Below are 20,754 nucleotides of genomic sequence, written 5' to 3' on the forward strand. Positions count from 1 at the left end.
ACAAATTGAAATGTGTCTAAACACAGACATTTATTTTAGAGGCGCTATAAAAATTAAAATACCAATAATTTAGCTGAAATTATAGTAAATGTTGTGAAATGAATTCAGCTATTATTAATATAAAATCTATGCAAAAATATTGAAATTAAATGGAAGATCTAAAATATGTAAAAAGTTTATAATAATAAAGCTTTTATAGCGATTAGTTATGGTTTTGTATAATAATTATTATAAATAAAGTCAGAAAAGGAAATTGAAAATTCTCAAGCATTTTTGTTGTTTAAATTATGATGTCTGCTTGTATATTATAAATAAATTATGAGCTCAAACTCAAGAAAAGTATTTATATGGTGAACCAATTTTGGCAAGGACTGTTTACTTTTACATAGCAGATATTGTTGCTTTCAAAATTTATATTTGAAACTGGAGGTTATCGATTGTTCTGAATAGCAAGTAAATATTAAAATTTTTTGATGTTTACCATATCGAGTGTTTACTATAAGCTGTCGCGGCTCTAGCTAGAATTTGTTTGTCATGTATATTTGCATTGAATCTCTATTAACATAACACTCGTCCCACTGTGCTGTGTCGTCAATTGCCATGTTACTTGTTTGCTAGTCGCTTGTCGCATTTATTTGGCTTGTGTGTGACTGTGATTTTTCAGTTTTAGAGTTTGCGGCTGCCAGTCGGTCTGGGTCTGGTCTGAGATCGACCTGGTGGCGACTGGCGAATGGTGAGTGACTGTCGACTGCGGTCGGTGGCTTGTAATCTGTACCCAGACACAGTTGTACAATGTAATTTTGTAATTACAACAACAACTGCAAGCACACACAAATCAAATCTAAAGAAAAACGAAAACAACAAAGGCAATTGCATCTTCTATGTTGCCTCTATTCGATTGCAATTTGGTTGAATAATTTTGTGTGGGAAATTTACACGAAATAAAACAAAAAAAAGTGTAATTTGATTGCTGATGAACTTTCAGCTCTAATGGCAAGTATGCTGATCTGTTATAATAGAAATAAAGCTACATTTGCAGCAAGTCACTAAAGCGCCTAAACTCACATTAACGTAAACGGAACTAGTAATAACCAACTAAATTCAACTTATTTATATTTAAACTTTTGATGAGGAATGTCTATTGAACAATTTTTTCAATAAATACCACTTACAATACAAAACAAAATCATATAGGTGCAAAACAAAGCAAAAAGAATAGAAAACACTGCAATTATGTTGAACAATGCAAGTGTGTTTCATCCATTATCGAAATTGCTTGAATACTACTTAGATAAATGGTCACTTTGTTGCTTGATAAATACTAGAATTTCGCTTTTGCCGTTCGATGTAAACAAAGGTTATGAGCTGCATACTCAGCTGAATGTGTACTCCAATCTGTGTGACTCAATGCGGTCACACACACATACACACATATATATATTTAGGGGCTTATCACAGAGCAGTTAGAGAGCTCGTAGTACTCGTAAAGCTAAATAACAATAATTGCAAATTAATTGCATCGCAGCAACAGCAACAACAACAATAAGCAAGCAAATGAAATGCAATAATTTTGATATAATCTCAAAAAAGTCTAAAGTGGAAGTGGAAATGGGAATATGAAGTGCCAGAATCAAAGGAGATGAAAAAGAAGAAGAGCGTTCTAATTGGAACGAGAGGCAATTAGTCTCTGACTGATACAATTTGTGCCATTTGTGCAACTCTTGAGACATTTAATGAGTTATGAGCTGTCAGGTGTACAGTAACATGTAATTTCCCGAGTACATGCTGATTGGCTGATAATAAATCTAATCATACGCCCCGGAGTGTTTCCCACTCTCGTTGCGGTAGGACGACAACTGAGTGGAGAGAGTAGAGTAGAGGAGGATAAGAAACAACGACAGGGACATAAAAAAGCTATTAGAAAATTGACATGAAGGGGCAATGTTGCAACTTGCCAAGGCAAACAAATAACAAATATGTAATAGAAAAGAGAGAAATGCGGAAAAGGCAAAAGGATGAAAAATGCGTAAGGAAAAACGCAGGAAATGCCTGTCAACTGTTTTTTTTTTCTCTCATTTTCATTTAGTGAGGGGGTGGCTGCTGCTGTTGCTGCTGCGTACATAGGTCACAAGCGCAATTTCAACCACTGTTAAGAAGCAAAGAAGTGAGGGGGAAGCAAGTGAGAGAGTGTGTGCGGGGGCGGGTGCGTATTAAAAGGAGCAGCAACAGCCGAAACCGCCCTGTCAGCGGCAACGGCAACAGCAACAACAATTTTCCAAATTCAATACATTTCTTCGACGCGTGTCTCGTTGTGTTGCTCTTGTAAACAAAAGCGAACAGCAAAAACTACAATATAACAACAACAACATGTAGAACTATATGTGCATTGGCAATGCCGGCAACAACAACAACAACGCACATTCCGCTTCTATGATAATCGGAAGCAATGAAAGAAAGAAATTGGCTCAATTGGAGAGCGGCCGCCCACAGAGTGCAGGGGCAGAGAGTAGGCAAGCAAGAGAAAGAGAAAGAAATAGAGTGAGAGAGTATGAGCTGTCAAGCTAAATGTTAACTCCATGTACACTTGTATGTATGTGTGATTGTATGAGTGTATACACCAGTGATGCCAACAACTCGCCAAAGAAACAGGACAAACCAACCAGGAAGAAAACAATAAAAAAAAATAAAGAATATAGGATATATTGATATTCCGCAAAAGTTATGATTTTTAACAGATATTATTATTCGGAGAATGAAACAGGATTAAATTTAAAAATAAATTAGAATAGGTTATGCTTGATATTTTTTTTTGCGACTTTAGCAGCCTCAAAATAACAGATCTATCCGAAAAAAGGCTAAGGCGGCAACACTGGCATACACACTGTCAGTGCATTTGTTTGCTGCGGGTGGCTGATGTACATATATACACACACGCACAGACATACATAAACGCATACTCACCATTATGTTCGGTAAATATGTTTAGGCCGACGGTTGGATTGCAACGATTATCCTTATGGGAGGTATTGGAGCCACCCCGATGTGATGACAATCCACTGGAGCCGCTTGAACCAATGCTGATGCCGCTGCTGCCATGACCCGCCGACTGGTGTGATTTCATGCGTGAGCCGCGTAATGTGGAGCCAGCGCTTAGGGCGCCTCCCGAGCTGCCCACGCTAATGCAATGTGGTGATCCAGATGCTACTGGACTGCTGCTGCTTGAGACACCGATGCAACTGACAGTGCCGCCATGTCCACCACCGCCCCCGCTCGAATGTGAGCCCCGCTCCTTGCCCTGCTGAGCCCCCATCTTCAATCACATGCACCCACAAATGGAGCTGCTGCTGCTACTGGTGGTGGGTGGGGGTGGCTGTTGCTACTGTCGTTGTTGCTACTGCTGCTGATACGCTCTTGCGCAGCAATAACAATTTATACACTATTTTCTTATACTATATATCAATTTTTTTTGCACAATTTTGTTTCAGTTGCAACTGCGTTTTTTTATTTTTCTTATTTTTTTTGCTTTATTCCCTTGCGATAAATAATTGTATGCACTTTTTCTTTTTTGTATTTTATCGCATTCGCGTTTGCTTTATTTTAATTCGCTGCTCTACACATTTTCTTTCGTGCGTCGTCGTCTCTTTTCTTTCTTTCACGAGATACGCTCTTTTCTGCTCCCCGCTCCACACACCGTTCCGTTTTGCCACTCCACTTTGCAATTTGAGAGTAGACAAAATTCAAGGATGTTGCGATTTTTGCTCACCAAATTTTTTTGTGGGCGACAACAATTAAATCTGTTTGCAAGTGCTTGGCTTTTTTTTACATTTGTTGAGTGTCAGCCTTGGGGGGGAGAAGGGGTCTGGCTGGCTACAAACACGCCCTAAAATGCACTTTGTCTGCCCGTTACGTCTTTTCGCTGCGTCTGCGTGTCGTCCGCTGCGTTTCTTACATATTTCGCATTTTCAACGTACTTAAGATACTGAGTTATACTGTAGTATTAACTGCAGCTTTCAAGTTTATCTGTAGCTTTGCATTTTTCCTATTACACACACACAAAAATTACCACCCGCACAACACACGGACACCGACCGACTTTATTGAAATTTTCAAGACGACTGACTAGTCGGTGGCTAGCACTGTTGCCAACTTAGATATTTTTTAGCTAGTTTTGGCTATCTCCGCAGATCGTTTTATAATAAAAAATTTCAAAATTGCTAATAGCTGGAAATCTGGCTATTTGAAATATATTTTCTGCTAAGTTTTGCTGCTAAAATTTTTGGTTAAGCTGTGCAATAACACCCACAAAAACAGATTTAGATGATTTTCAGCCAGAAATAGCTATTGTTCCCCCTAAAGCTTGGCAGCACCGGTGTGGAAGGCTGCCACCCGACCCAAAGGCTGCAGCCCTGCAAAATTTTCTAATCTGGCAGCATATTCCATTTCAACTCCATTTCCAACTAAGAAAACTTCATTTTTTTTTTTAAATTTTTCTTAATAATGAAGATAGAAAGAAGTTATTAAGTTTGTGCACAATTTTTGTTCAAATTTTGTTAATTTCGAAATAAAATGTTTACGTTTTGGCAAATTATTGCTAAAAAATTTAAAATAAAAAATGAATTGCGCTACTTCAAATATATAGAATGTTATTTAAAATTAACATTTACATTAATTAAATGAAATATAACATCGCACAGTGCTGCCAACTTTGGAGATACTGGGAGTTACTTAATCGATTATATTACATTATCGAAAAAATATAATTGACTAATTATCGCCCATATCGTAGCTCAATTGAAGGATTTAGTTCAGTATTTGAACGAACAAGTCTTTTAATTAGTTCGCTCAGTCATTTAGTTCATTATTCACTTGGTCAGAGTTGGCGCCATTTAGCTAATTTTATAATTAGGTATTTGAAATATCAAAATGCCTTAACTTTGAAATAAATTAATAATTTTAAGAAAACTTAAAATTCTAAACTACATAAAATTAAGGTAAACATTTTAATGAAGGTTTCGCAAGGGGAGAAACGTTAGAAATTTAACTCTGAAAAAAATATTTAAAGTGCTGAAAATGTCCAACAAAAATTCTGCAAAAATTTAAAAATTCTAGCTTCAAAATTAAGAAATTGTGAAAACACGGTAGAACAATTTTAAGCTACCAATTTTGACAATTGACCCAGAATAGTACACACTGCCAAATCGGTGAATTTAACAGGGTGGCAGCACTTGGGCAAGGTGGCAATGCTTTGTCTTTTAAGGCAGTACAACTCTATTCTGAATGATTCCGATACAACCTCTAAATAAATAGATAGTTCTGGAATTCATAGTTTTAATTACAAAATAGTCATATATTCATATTAAGTAAAGCATTAACAAAGCACCCAAGGTAAGCACGTTGAAGTTATAATAAGTTGCCAGACGCGTTGCTTCATATTTTATGTTTATTTCATATTTTCGCCACACAAAAATAAGATGTCGGACTGGGATACGGTAACCGTGTTGAGAAAAAAGGCACCAAAGTCTAGCCAACTGAAGACCGAATCAGCTGTTAATCAAGCACGCCGTCAGGGAGTTGCAGTCGATACACAGCAAAAATGTATGTATAAATCCGTCGGCTCTTTTATTTTAGCCTAATTTAACAGCGCCAGCGGTAAATGAGGGAGGGGAAGGTGGAAAGTTGACAAGCAGGGCAGTTGCAATCAAAGCTACGGATTGCGTGGCGTTTGTTGTTGTTTTCTTCGGCTTAATCATATCATAAGCTAGTATGTGTGCACGTGTGTGTGTCTGCGTGAGTGTGTTTTTTAATTTCGCAACGCTTTTGCATTTGTGCACAATGTGAAATTGAAAGCTTTCCTCCCTCTCAAAAGCGTCGGCCATATTGTCCACAAATTTATCGCTGACCTACAAACACCAATGTTGTCTCTTGCAGTTAATTGATTTAATTTTTTGGTGTTTTTTTTTTTAGATGGTGCTGGCACCAACAAGCAGCATGTGACAACCAAGAACACTGCCAAGCTGGATCGTGAGACTGAAGAATTGCGGCACGACAAGATTCCGCTCGATGTGGGCAAAATAATTCAGCAGGGTCGCCAGAACAAGGGTCTCAGTCAGAAGGACTTGGCCACGGTAACTTCCAACTCTTCAACATATAATTATAAATCCTAATATCTAATGAATTTTCAATTTGCAGAAAATCTGTGAGAAACAGCAAGTGGTAACTGACTATGAGGCCGGACGCGGCATTCCAAACAACTTGATACTCGGTAAAATGGAGCGTGTGCTTGGCATGAAATTACGAGGCAAGGAGCGCGGCCAACCGATGGCGCCTCCCGGTAAAAAGTGAGATGATGCTGCTGCGTCCACTGCAGCAAGTTCCGCTCCAACGCACAGAATTGCCAGACAACAGCAACACACTCAACAACAACAACAACAGCACGAGTCCGGTTGGAGCACTGTGAGCAGCAGACGCAAATGAAGCACTATCGGGAGGCTGTAGAACCAAACAAAATCGGGTCAAAACTAATGCAGCAGCAAAACGAGGAGAATGAACGAGTTATAAAAAGAAAAACACAAACATAACAACAACAGCAATCAATCGAAGCATGCAACAATGAAATAAGCACCAACTATGAGCGCAACTTGTCAATATCGAATCCCAAGATTCATAAACATTACCCACTATTTTTTTTTCTTTTTCTTTTATTAATTTCTGACAAAAATTCTACTATTGTAATTCAATATCAATAATATCATCAAACACAATCACACTCATACAACAAGCAACTAAACATAATAATTAAAAAAAAATAACATCAAAATAATGATATTAAAACGATGGCTACAAAGCATTGCATTTTGTGCTCATGGCTGGAACAAATGTTTTGTTCATTTGGCATTTTACTATAAACTATTGTTTTGTTACATCAAAAAATTGAGTTTATTTTTTAAACTTGATCTAATTTATGGATATACTATTTATGCATTAAAAATGGCATTGAATACACATAAAAAAAACCAACATACAGATTTCTTTCAATTCAATTCGAATCCCCTCCCTTCCCTTTCCCCACACACACATGGCTCATCTAGTGGTTGTTCTCATAAATTTATATATATATATAACATTCATTCATATATATATTCATACATTAAATGAAATGATAAATCATGCATACATAGATAAACATATGTGTACTTTTTTAGCGCTTAGCCGGTTTTTTGTAATCTATCGTATATATTGTAATAATACGCCTAGGTTCTAGGGTCTTGAAATGTGCGTACACTTAAATACAGATACAAGAATACATTAAACATATTATACAAAATATGTGAAATGTATTTTAGCAACTTTTTCTAGTCTAGTATTTAAATTTAAGCGATAGACTTTTCAATATTTTCCTATCGCATCATTGGAGAATTAACTTCCTTGCGTAAAATTTATGCAACTTAAACAATTAAAAAAAAAAACGAAAACAAGAAAAACAAAAAATTATATACATACATATTAATGTACATCAGTGTGTAGTGAAACATTTTCCAAAAGCCAAGAAGAAAAATAAATGTTTTTTCCCCATTTTTGATGTAAACTTAAATGACTTAATAATAAATTAATAAATACATCAGAGTAAACTATGCGAAAGAAATAAAATTTATTATCTATGCATGTCGAATAAACTGATCTGTATTATGCTTTTCAGGTTGTTATTATGAGATAAGTCAGATCCAATTGTGTCATATACTTACAGTCTGAAGTGTTTTAAAAGCCAAAGGTTCATTAATTGGTTTACTAGAATGTGTTCCTGGTTGATCCTGCAATATTTCTCACAGAATCGAAAAAAAAATAAAAATACATATTTTAGTTCCTTTTCCTTTGTTACGTTTTATTTATCCGTTGTTTTTTATCTTTTAGTTTTAATTACCCGACAAAAAATCCAAATTGTTAGCTTACTTTTGCATTTAGTTACAAATTTGACTGGCTCAAAGGATCCAAATGGGAATCGCTCTCCCTTCAGCTTTCTTTTTCTCTCTCTACATAAATCTCTTTCTCTCGCTTCCGCCCATTCTGTTTTTAGTCATTCATTCTGCGTCGTTTATACTAAATTAACTTTTCAAGTAGGACTTCTTTGCTTATTTGCATTACGTTTTCATTTTCCTTGGTTTTTCTTAGAAATATAAATATATAATTTAAACATTTATTTTGTTTGTTATTTTTTGTTTTGTTACGTTCATATCAAGGACCTAATCGTTCCTTCATTCCTGCTTGCTTGCGGTGTAGAAACTTTGATTTCGAAGAAAAGTTTCGAAACAAAAGGTTACTAAATGCACGCCCCTTGTAATTGTTTTCTTGCTATGCGGTTATGAAATTAAATATTGTATACAGTTTATTACATTACAATAACAATTTGCGCTTAAATCATCGTCATCATCATGTTGAACAAGTTTGAAAGGACTAACTTATTTTAGCATATTCGTTCTGTTTGTTTTGTTAACTTGCTGGTTATATAAATATACATAAAATACAAGTATATATCTCGAGACTTAAAGTACAATTCGGTTCCAGCTACAAAAGACATTTGCTACGTCCCAACACAATAATTTTTGAAGAGAGATACATAAAGAGATATATTTATATATTGTATATAGGGATATATCATATACGTATTCTTGGATAACTGAGCGGCGGTCTGAACCCAAAATTGACAATTGAAATTTTTAATGAAAATTATATTATGTTATGTTATATTTATGTTTATCTCTGAGGTTCGCCTAGGGGCTTATCCATGTAGCTCCCCAAGTATATGTGTAGATGTTATCCGATTCTACGAGAGGGAGGGGAGCTGCACTCTACGAGTATACAAGCTTTCGAAAAGTTGATCATTCATTGCTAACTTTTTACAAAACACAATTCGGAGAGTTTTTCATTATATACATGACTTTATATAAACATATATATCTATCTAGATATATATCTGTTTATTGGTATGTGTATAAGCCAGCCGCCTGGTAAAACTCTATGCTTATAATTAATCTTTTTCTTCAAACGCCCCTCGTGTGCGTCTCCGTGTTGCTGTATGTCTGTTAGGTTGTGTGTGTGTGTGTGTCCGTTAAAATTAAAAAACAACTTTTATACCGGTACTGCATCGTAAAATGTCCTTAGCCATTAGAGGGAGGTGTAGGGGCGCTTGCCAGTTGTAGTAGAAATAGTGGGAGGAGTAGAGGGAGTTGTAGTTGTAGTTGTTGCATGTGGCATGTGGCATGGGGCAACACCTTACTGCGCCTTGGCCTTGCGCAGATAGGCATTTTGGGCATCATCAATGCCGCCAACATATTTACTGGAATGCGGCTCGGCGGTCGACGGACTGGAGAGCTTGGCGGTATTCTGGGCAACCAAGGAAGCGGCCATCCGACGACTCTTGTGTCCGCCGGGTGACAGGTATGCCTTGTAGAAGAATCGCGCAAACAGCACAAAGTAACTGAAGTACATGGCAATCGATAGATTGATATTACGCTGCGATATGTTGCATGATGATGTGCCATGAGTCTTGAGGAAACCATTCGCCCACAAATTGATCGCACATCCAATGATCATTTGCGTCAGCTGCAGTGACGTGATGATCATCGATATAAATCTGGGTGGATTAAAGCGTGCCGCCTTCAGTGCATAATAGCTGTACATCACCGAGTGGACGCAATAGTTCATCACGATGAACCAACGGGCGGAGCTTGTGTATTCCGTATAGCTGAACCACGAGTAGATCAGGACTGTGATGTGATGATACCAATGCAGAAAGATCAACGGTTGTTTACGCAACACGATGAATATCGTATCGCCCAATTCCGGCAATTTACTCAGCACAAACAACCAGGTCCAGAAGCCACAAACGCGATCTTGTTCAATATAGCTACAATTGACAGATATAAAGATAGTGCACGGTCAGTAATCACAGTGGAAAATCAGGTTACAATACCCGATGACCTTGACAATCTCACACACTGTGACAGTGCCAGTGACAGTCTGTTGAAAACTTACCTGGGTACACAGACCGAGTGGAAAAGTCCATAATGACGCAGCACGTGAATCAGTTCAGGTGCCGTGCGAGCAGCTCCCATTATGCTGAACATCGCCAGCAGTGTGTTCCATATGATGAGCGGGCCTCGTAGTTGAAATCTGTAAAGGAATATCATTTAATTAGCTACTGCATTTCAAGTACTTATAATTCTCAAATGTGCTCGACTAGAGAATACTTTGTATACTGATGTAAAGTAGATCAATAAATATTTCTCATAATAAGAAGCTTAGTTTCAGAAGTTTACAAGCTTAAAACCTGACAGATACAATACCATATAAATCAAAATACATACTAACTTTTGTAATTTGTATGCAATTGTAATGAAATTGTGCAAAATATTCAAGATTAAAATCAAATTTAAACAGCATAGTCTACTCAAACATTATTTTAATATATTTGAACTGTCATTCTTAATAAAAATATATTCTATATCCACTCGAAAATGCTTTCTTTTGTATATTGTCTTAATTTTCTTAACTTTACAAATAACCTATAAATTAATTTAGCTGCTATAAATACTTTAGCTACTTGTAACGGCTTTGTTTATTTACTATCTTAATTTGCAAACTTTGCAGGGTATAAAAATAACCTATATCTTTATTTTACAGTTAGTAAAAAGATTTGTAAATAGCTTTTAGACTTATTCAATTGACACCCATGTGGAATGGGCTTGTTTCGACTGATCATTAATCTATGTAAATTTGCATTGCATAAAACAAAGATCAATAAACTTTTCAACTGGTTTCAGTCTCATGCGGGAGGTGGGAAAAGATCAAGTACTTTTTGAAAAGAAAAAAAACAATGACTCGAAATAAGGTCGTTACTCGAAAATAGCATTGAGAATTCATTAGCTATTCAACCAAATGATTTAAGTTAATATCCTTAAGCACTTAAATTGACGGAGAGTCAATTCGGTCGGTTCATTAAATGCATTTATGTAAGCAAACTTAATAACGTTAATGAAACAAGGTGACCACTGCACAGTGTTACGATTTCTGTATTGAGTTATCAGATCTCACGCTGAAATCGAACGATCGCCTGAGATTATGACATTATTACAAATGAATGAATGACACGATTTGTATATACCCTTCAGGAAGGACAAGCAAAGTTAAATATGATCAAAAGATTATTATTTAACAGAAGATCCCTTTTAAGAAAAATCTTCATATACATTATAGAGAAATAGAAATTTCCTATGTACTAAATAGGTACTTTATAGGTAAGTAGAAGTTTTCAAGATGTAGGAAACGAGTATTTTTACATAAATTAGCCACGTGTTAAAATTCGTTTTCACAATCAATCATTTTTATCACATTTAATTTAATTTAATTTCTTATTTAATAATAAACTTGCCCCGTTCAAACATGTTTTGCATTTTGAATGAGTTTTTGGGCGTCTCAAGTCAGATTTAATGGGTCTTTAAACCGCCGGCGAATAACAGCTCTCCTGAAATGTGAGTAAATTTGTCGGCGGACGAGCATGACTCAAGGGCGTGCCCGGTAAAAAGTTGGTTGAAAAAATAACAGCTTATGGGAATGAAATCAGTCAACGACTCAGCCACTTGATCAGCTGATAATCATATCGTTAGGCATTTCCAATTAAATTGCCATTCAACTAAATAGTATTCTTTTTTTTTTTTTTGCACATTTTTGTCTACCCTTACGAAAAAAATCAATCCGATAAGGTCCCGTTTATTAGTCATAGCGAAATCTAAATCAGAAAGTAATAAAAAAAGTGATTCGACTCTTATCAGGGAATGTGGCGTGTTTTTAATTCAGTTCCACAATATACGAATATTGCTTGTGCAAATTTCAACTGCATGGTAAATGTTTTGGGTAATTTTGGCAACTGCATTATTTAATGGGGTCAATTCAAATTTCAAAAGGTTGTACATGTGTACGCAAATGTTTTTTGCTTAAATTAGAAATCAGTAAAATCTAATTATGTATGTCGAAATGGAAGCAAATGGAAGGAATACATTAAAGTTTTCCTGGAATATATTAACTACTTTGTTGCGCACACTTTTTGGCGAAATCAAATCGTTACAGTATTTCTTTACATTATGTTTTAACTATTAAAGTTAAGATTTGCTAAAATTAAACAGGTGTTCAAAGCATTTCTATTATGTTTAAACAGTTATTGTTAAAGTTTCCTAAAATTAAACAGGTGTTCAACTAACTTTTCTGTATTATCAATAGAACTACTAATTACAGAGTACAAAGTTTTTTCGATAGAATTTATGGTTACTCAGCATTGTGATAAAGATAAGTTATGTGAAAACCAGTTGAATCTGAACTATACAATTTTAATTAATGAAATCATAAAACAACTTGAGATTTTTAGCTTGCCTGTTCTGTTCAAGAGAAAAGACACAATTTCCGTATGCAATTTTTTACTGCTAAATTGCCACAGATAAGAATAAGGGGAATAAATTTGACAATTAAGCTGCGTGTATACTGGTCACTTAAACAGCACATACATACATACATATACATATATGTATATAAAAATATATATATATCTTGATTCTAATTCATTTTATTAACCCGCATTAAGTTTGACGACGCGCTGCGCTGTAAGCAATCGCATTTAACGACCGCACACAATTTGCTCTGTGGCTGCTGTTGCGCTCGGTTGTGAATTTTTACGTTTTACTTGCGTAAAAATTCCCAAACGGTTCTAGCAACGCGAGCAACAGCTGCGCATTGGCAACGCTGTGTTATTTGTGCCAAAACATAATGAGTAAGGAAAACCAATTTTGCCTTGCTGATAGCTTGGCAGTTTGGCTTCTAGGCAGAGGGACATAACCGCGCGACCTCGTGTCGTCGGCGTTCCTTGAAGCTCAATTTTTGACAGGGCACAGGTCGTCCCCTTTTGGATGCACCAAGCGGCGGACCGGCGCCTACTTTGTGTCCGGGCTGCTGTTTGGTCATTTTGGGTGTAGCGATCTGCCCGCTTGATTAATGCATACAAAATAAGATAACTTTCTTTTAAGGCAGATGGCAAAAAAGGGAGGAGAAGAGTAGAGAGCGACCCTAAATTCCAATTAAAGTTTTCACTTTGTGCGAAATTGCATAAGCTGCGGGCAGTTGAAAAAGAGAGTCGAACAAAAGTGAGAGCAGGCAAAGCTTTTAAGAGTGTGCCACTCTCCCTCTCCTGTTAAGAGTGAGGAAAAAAGAGAGCGACAAGTTGGCACTAAACCTGATTTTGCAATGAGGTGGACTCTAAAATTATGCAAGCCAAAATGCAAACTGTATACAAACGGATAAGAAACAGACGAGACGAGACGAAACGAAACAAATGAAATCAAATGCTTGGGCCAGTTGATTATTATTGTTGGACTTGATTTATGCAGTTCCAAATACACACACACACACACTTATATGATTGTGTATTGTATTCTCTGCTTATGACCGCTTTACACTTTGTTTTGTTTGCCTTTGGGCCACAAATTCGCAACATTGTCTCGAAGCTGACGCGTTTCAATTTTGTATTTCTCTCTCTTTCTCTCTCTCATTAAATTTGGCCAACAATTTTGGCATTGCAACATTTTTGCGGTTTCCCAGTTTTAGAGACTGTCAATTTTTCCTATGTTTAATTTTATATATTTTCGTTTTTTTACGTATTTAATTTTTGTTGTTGTTAATAATTATGCATTCCACCATCCATTGCCCTATTGACCAATTTACATACATTTTCTTAGAGTTGGTGAAATCGACTCCAAAGTTCAATTTTGTATCTTTTAGATAGAGCAATATCTTATACAGATGTTTTGTCAGTTGGTAATTATATAGTCTGGGAATAAAGCAATTATCAGGAAACTCCGGGGAAGCAAATGCATCTATATCATTAAAACAATTAGCCACTTCAATTATAAACAATCAATGAATTAAACAAAATAAATCCAATCGTTAATCTTGAGTTGATTATTGCAATACTTAAGTTTGTAATCACTTTTGGTCACACTTTGATTAAAATTTGCTACATTTTGGTTATCAGCAAAGATTGCAAACTTGCCTATAAGTCATTTTTATTATTTCCGATCGAATTTAAATGCAACAACTTATAGGAATCGATTGCGAAAGATTTTGACATTTGACATTTGGGACAAAAATATGTGCCACTTTTTGCGCATTTTGTTAATATTTTAAGGTAACAAAAATATATGTACAGTAACAATTGAAACGAGTTGAGAAGTCAATTAAAAAAAATCGTAAAAAAACCAGAGCAGAAGTCAGTAAAGAGATGAAATCGTGATGAAAGTAAAAGCGTGATTGTTGATCACACAGATGCTGCAAATAGAGAGCTTAAGAGAGAGAGAGTAAAAGTAAGAGATAGAGAGAGTGGAGTTACGTGTTAACAGGTAAACAGAATCGGCATTTCTTCTTTGATTGCATTCCTTTCTGTTGTCGCCTCGACTCGTGGTCAATATTTGAATGACACACTTTATTCAAATCTCTCTCACACAGTACTCTCCAAAAACAACTCTCTTGCTCTCTTACTTTGAATTTGTCAACGCTAACGGTTATTTTTTACTGAGCAGCCCAAACCGAAATTTCAAAGTCAATTAAAGCTTTGAAGTTTCACTTTTTTAAATATTTCAGTGTGTCTCAAAAACTTTTTGTATTTTTTTGTTATTTGTAATTGTTACATACGATTAAAAAATATATGTAGTATAACTGTTATTGTTGATGTAACTTGTAATTGCAAGTGCCTTGTGCTAATTATTTAACTGACACGCCCATTCGACACATCATGGCAGGACGGACAATTATATTAATATAATTAATTCCAACAGAAGCTTGTAAACTCCAGACGTGAGCATTAAGAAGCTACACAATTATTAACACCCTGTAGCTAAAGTATTAAATGGTAGTTAAATATACTAAAATACTTTAAATTTTTATATTTTTTAAAATAGTATAGCTAAATGAATTATATTATTTTTGACTTATATTTAAAAAAAGACAACTAATAAAATCAGTAATTTTTTGCTTGGTATAGGGTACCCTCTGGTCTAGTATTTCTTTAAATAATTTTAAAGACTGTGCTTGGGGGAATTTCTGTTGATTGCGTGTTGTGCCCATATTAAAGGACTTTTCACTTGGCTGAGTGAGCAATGAGAGGGGTAAGGATGAACTACATTATAAAGTACATACATACATATATACTCTTTCGTTACGGTTGTTTAGCTTTTTATGCGAGCTGACATAAAAATAAATCAATTTTTTACAGTGGGATTACTCATATAGTTAGTCAACGATCTGTGAAACGTTTACAAACAATGTAAATTGCAACAACTTGCGAATTTCGAAAGAAACTCTTGTTGTTCGTTCTCGATAAAAATTGGTTATTTAATCTAACAAAAGTCTGTGATTTGTAAATAGAGATTTAGTTAAGAGTTATATAAATGAAGTCTCTTGTTGACAGACTTGAATTCCACGAATTTTCCATATATGGTTACACAAACTTGTAACATATTTTGTTGCACAGTGTCACGCCACATTGTGTCTACCGCCCACGCACAACAACACTGTTATGCTGTCCCGTTATTCTGGGCACACACACACACACACACACACATACACCTACAGCATGCATATGTATATGTATTTGAGGAGCACACGCAACACGCGTCGAGGCCGAAACAAACACTCAGCTACAAAATATTTGCACATCTCTCATTTGGAAATTTGTTTTTGCCCTTTTAAGGCAATTACAATGTTTGTTTACTTTTGGTTTTTTCGTTGTTGTTTTTGTTGTTGTGTGTTGTCGCCAGCACCTTGAGGCTAGTCAAAGGCCAATTAGCTGTTTCATGTTGGAGAGTGTAAAAAACGTGCCGCAATTTTTTCCATGTAGGTAATTGAATGTCCTGGCGCTTGCCAGGGTTGTCTTCTTCTTTCTACCTCACCCACTTGGGAAAATTGTTGCCAAGCGGCTAAGGACACACCCACTTCTGGCGTGTTGTTGTGAGACAGTGGGTTCATGTATTATGAAACACATAATGAATATATATGGAAATGCCTTTTACGTGGGAAAAACTTGTGTCGTATTTAAATGACTTTGAATTGACTCTCCAAGTGGAAACATAAGTAATATGTATGTGGTCAACACATTTTGATTGAATCGCTGATCGAATTATAGTTTACCCCTCTTTTTGTGAATCATTGCAAATGATATCATTAACAATTACGACAACTCACAGTTGTATTCATATATATATTTTATGTACTTTTATGTTGTATTTTCTTTCTTTTTTTTACATTGTGTTGTCGCTGTGACTTGTTGAAATTCATTTTTGCCTGATAAGAGAATGCTCGACATGTTGACGACTTTGCCGGCATTGCTATAACACATGGCTTTACTGATAACAGTCACTGTGTGGAGCTCATTACGGCATGCTCTACGGGTGGCATGGAAATTCAATCACAACCCGCAATAGATTCGCAATTGAGAATCAAGGGCAACCAAATTCTCGCTTAGAAAGTGGAAAGGTTAAGCTCCAACGTGATAAAAATCAACAAACAATCAAGATGATCTCAGACTAAAAAGCCTGTAGTCTGTAGACTCTATGACGTCCATACTACAAACGAAGCGTGCTGGACTCCGTCTCGTAGTTTTCCCCAAGTACCTCCCAATTCACACCTTTCTGTACCAAGTCCACTTCCATGTCTGTAAATATTGAAACAACATTTAAAGTGTACAATGTGTGTAGAATTTTAAATATTGATTTTGGGTTTTTCATTTTTCATTTTTGTAAACGCCGTAGAATTTAACGAAAAGCCAAGCCTCTACATTTAATGATAATTCATTGAATTGGATACTCGAAAGGAGCGTAGGTTGTCTCAAGTGTGGGCTGTAGTATCGTTTTAATATATTTATATATAGTGTATGCCAACATTTAGTTTGCTTGGGGGAATTGATGAGCACCATTTAAATTGCTATATTTGACAAGAAATTTATGATAAGAAACTCAATTTCATGGAATTTCAGCATATTTTTGCAAATACTTTAAAAAGTAGAAATATACCAAAAAAATGGGAAATTTATTTAACATTTCTGTTTAAATTTTTTTTTATGAATTTTTACATTCCGATTTCTAGTGAAAATTTATGATTTCAAATATCAAAGTTCTGTTTAATTCTAACATGCATACTATTAAATTACTCTGGACAGCCTGGCACAGTGCTGATATTAAACAATAGGTAATTCAAAATGACATATCCTATAGAGTGAAATCATAGATAGTTGCCAAGTCACGCGCCAATTGAATTTGGCGTTGGCGACAATTAGAAATGGAGAATTATATAATCGCCCGTCATATTTGCAATCCAGACAGATGACAGTTGCAGTGACAGCGGCGACAACGACTGCGACAGCAACAACCAACAATAAATACAACAAAAGATTGCAAACAGTTTTGTGGTAATTCGACATGCAATTTTTTTGGGTTACTTCGCAACAATAACGTAAGCATTAGGCGCTTTATAAATGGAATTGTGCATTGACCTTGACTGCATCCGTGATCTGACCCTATCAACTCGCAAGTGTCTTGGGATTACCTATAATTTTCTCTCATTTAGACAGGTACAGGTATAACTAGAAATTCTAATGAGCGAGGGAGTAATGGCATCTGAAAGTTAACGACCAATACTTAGCATTGTAATTAGAAAAGCAAAACTTTTATTATTACAAATCTGACGAAAACAACAGCTGCACGAGATTCCGTTTAAAAATGTCTACATATGATATTATAGTTTATAGAGACATTGTATATCTATACCCATTTCTACGTATCTATACCTTGATACAAAGTTCCAATTGCTTCTTCTTCTTTTTCCCATTGTTTTGTTTTCCGATTGGGTGAAGTCAGCATAGTTTGAATATCTGGTAGCTACATTTTTAAGGTTCTTTATGAACTGGCGTAGGTGTTTACTCAGAGAATACTACTAAATATGGAAAGAGCCGCCAAAAATATTTTATAATAAATGCCATTTGCTGTGCAAAGTTCAAAAGCCAACAAGTTTTTTTATATCTAAATTTCCATTATCAACAATTACGATAGTTATACGGTTATAAAATGTGTGTAGAACTTTCTTTGAGGCGCAGTTTCTCAATATCTGGTTAAATTATCAGTGCTTTTAATCGTGTTTTAACGAAAAATATATGGAAATGAAAGTAAAATTTAATAATATCTCGCAGTTAAAGTTTAACTTAATACATAAACACGATTCTATTACTATGTTTACTTAAAATTTTTATATTCAAAGCTATTTTCACTTTTACTGGAAAGTTTTTCTGATCTCTGTGTATATTTAATATATTCCCAAGCAATATATTATAGTCAAGAAAAAGAATCAATATTGTTTTTCCTGCGTTCTTGTTAAGAGAGATTGTAGCCAAGTCAACAACAAAATTGTCCGGTGGGAGAAGAATCAAAATCCATTGGGGCGAGGGCAAAGACGCTGCTGAAGGAGGGTTCAAGGGCTTTTATATAGACTATGTTTTTACTTTACTGCTGTGACAAACAGACTGTCGGACAGACATTGGTCAATGTCAAATGCAGTTGAAATTCAACAAAAGATACACAGAAGCAGATACAGATACACATACATAAATGGAAATTATGCAACCGATGCAAATTTCAAGTTCTTCAAATTAACACATGTTTTGGTTTTCAACTTATATAGCTATATATGTAGTACTTATTTACTTATATATAGAACTCACCTCGGCCGATTTTGCATGAAATGCTGACCACCGAATATGACGAGCATGTAAATGCCACAATAGTAGAACACCCATGTCCAGTTTTCCAGCATCCATTTGCGTGTCCGCTGGTGTATGAAATCATTCTCGAAATCAAAGATATAGGAATAGTTGGGCGTCACGCTGATGTCCATATTGATCATTTTGCGGCCGTCTGTTGTGTTTTTTTCTTATTGTGAAAATGTTTCTTAAGTGTTGCTAGGTTGCCCGTTGAGATTAGGCGCGAGAAATCTACAGAGATTGAAAGTAATATGTGACATTTATTATTCTAAATTCGGATTTCTTGGTTCTTATCACTCAAAAATCATAAAAATAGCATTCACGAACATAAACATTAATCTTTGCCCTGATTTAATCGTATGGCTACATCTTTCTCTTTATAAGCAAAAAGCGCGCGTTTTGTCTCAGCTTTCAGAGGGAGGGAGGGAGAGAGAGAGAGAGAGTGTGTGACCTTCCCGATGCATACAGCCGCCCACAGATGAGTCCATTGATTTTGCATGCTGACTGTAAGCCATGCATATGTTGAGAGAGCAGTGCACACAGAGAGAGAGGGAGAGAGTGTGTGAGCATAAGCTCTCTTACAAATGCAACTCATTCATGAATCGCGCCCTCTTCCGCATTTCACACCTTCCAACAAACGCAGCAGCAGCTTCAGCTCGTGCCTTGTTCGTGTCTTTCATGCACTTGTCGCACAAGTAATAAAGAGAGTGGAGGGGGGTGTGGTAGGTAAGGCGCGCGCCAGTCTGGCGGCTGTTTTGGGTCATTCATTCAATCCCTCAATCGTTCAATCGTGGCAAGTCTCGTGCGGAAAAGAGCTTTGGCACACCAACAAAATAAAAAACGAAATGTCTAACAAAGCAGAATGCGAAAATAAAAAGGTAACAGCAACAACTGCAAGAGGCGGTTGTCAGGTGCCGGTGGCGGGTGCTATTTGTTTCTATAAACAAGGTAGCCAGAAGTAAAAGCATACATATGCATATACCTAAGCTTATATATGTACATGTGTAATTGTTGTACTTATTTGAATGCCTAATTGCATGCCAGACACGCGACAATTTTGGTACGCACACGAAAACAGTCCTACTCTCTCGCACGCACACTCGCATACACCGCTAGAAACTCTCACACAAGCACGCACACAACTGCACTAAGGTAATTTCATTTCATTTGGTTGCTGTAAGCTGGTTAGCTTTTGAGTATCATATCCGGTTTTTTTTCGCGGCCCAGCGCTTTCAAAATTTCTAGTGAAATTTTTGCTGTTGCCGATGAACCAAAAGGTTTTTTTTGTTCAACACATACTGCACATACATACAATGATTTTTATCAATGTATGTATATACACACATACATATATTTGTTTTATGTTGTCACACCACCGCGCTGCCCTGGCAAAAAAAAGAAAAACACGCGATTCGCTTCACACACATCTTCTCGACCATTCGGGCTTTCATCTTCCATTCCTGGTACTCTTCTCCTCTCATTTTATGCTGAGCGCGCCGACGTAATCGATAAAGTACACAAATACGATAAAAATACATGTGGCAAAATAGCAAAAACTCAAGTTTCCTGGTCAACGCCAACAGTTTAACAACACTCTCTAATTTATACGACAAATAATGCACAGTTAATGTTTAATATTAGCTAAATGCTTTTTAAGTGATGATATACATGTACAATTACTTTTTATGTTGTTTTTGTAATATGCTGCCCAGCTATTTTTTTAACGCACGAGCTACGGTTTCTTCTGACTTTTCCGCAATGACAACTCTCTCTTTGAGCAGCCGGCGAACCACTGAGCGCACCTGTCTCGCTGCTTGTGTATTTAAGTTTTTATTTAAATAAATTAAACGAGCGAGCGAGCACCAATACCGACGTACGCTCAGCGAGACGGCTGATTTACAAATATAGAGCTG

The 20,754-nt window shown here is 36.0% G+C and overlaps 3 protein-coding genes and 1 non-coding gene across 9 annotated transcripts in view; 2 read left to right on the forward strand and 2 right to left on the reverse strand.

Annotated features, from left to right (window-relative positions):
- Positions 1-4,115, reverse strand: part of LOC117786247 (tyrosine-protein kinase Abl) — a 28,256-nt gene extending 24,141 nt beyond the window's left edge. For 4 of the 6 annotated variants that reach the window (XM_034624397.1, XM_034624395.1, XM_034624396.1 and 1 more), the window contains exon 1: positions 2,962-3,310. In XM_034624397.1, coding sequence (XP_034480288.1) covers positions 2,962-3,310 — 349 coding nt within the window. Of the gene's footprint in view, positions 1-2,961 lie in introns of all 6 variants that reach the window. The other 2 variants (XM_034624393.1, XM_034624391.1) reach the window with 1 other exon arrangement.
- A 1,110-nt stretch (positions 4,116-5,225) lies between these two features.
- LOC117788561 (endothelial differentiation-related factor 1 homolog) lies at positions 5,226-7,019 on the forward strand. The gene is given in 4 exon segments (XM_034627346.1): positions 5,226-5,385; positions 5,472-5,595; positions 5,965-6,125; positions 6,190-7,019. Coding segments are annotated over 3 exon segments (570 nt in total). The 5' UTR covers positions 5,226-5,385; the 3' UTR covers positions 6,475-7,019.
- Positions 7,020-8,022: 1,003 nt separating this feature from the next.
- Positions 8,023-20,675, reverse strand: LOC117788560 (elongation of very long chain fatty acids protein 6). The gene is made up of 4 exons (XM_034627344.1): positions 20,522-20,675; positions 18,803-19,072; positions 10,030-10,167; positions 8,023-9,901 (listed from the first exon to the last, which is right to left on the reverse strand). The coding sequence occupies exons 2-4, from the start codon at positions 18,982-18,984 to the stop codon at positions 9,268-9,270; spliced, it is 954 nt and encodes a 317-aa protein (XP_034483235.1). The 5' UTR covers positions 18,985-19,072; positions 20,522-20,675; the 3' UTR covers positions 8,023-9,267.
- LOC117789287 lies at positions 12,798-13,027 on the forward strand. The gene has a single exon (XR_004617852.1). It is a non-coding gene; the product is annotated as a U12 minor spliceosomal RNA (small nuclear RNA).
- Positions 20,676-20,754: the final 79 nt, after the last annotated feature.

This window comes from Drosophila innubila (assembly GCF_004354385.1).
Source record: "Drosophila innubila isolate TH190305 chromosome 3L unlocalized genomic scaffold, UK_Dinn_1.0 0_D_3L, whole genome shotgun sequence".
NCBI classification, from domain to species: Eukaryota; Metazoa; Arthropoda; class Insecta; order Diptera; family Drosophilidae; genus Drosophila; species Drosophila innubila.

Excerpts from the sequence above, each read along its gene's own strand:
- LOC117788560 (XM_034627344.1), bottom strand. The coding sequence starts at position 18,984 with ATGATCAATATGGACATCAGCGTGACGCCCAACTATTCCTATATCTTT. Across the intron at positions 10,168-18,802 it reads TTCATGCAAAATCGGCCGAG|ATTTCAACTACGAGGCCCGC; the intron begins GTGAGTTCTATA and ends ATTCCTTTACAG. Across the intron at positions 9,902-10,029 it reads CACTCGGTCTGTGTACCCAG|CTATATTGAACAAGATCGCG; the intron begins GTAAGTTTTCAA and ends TGTCAATTGTAG.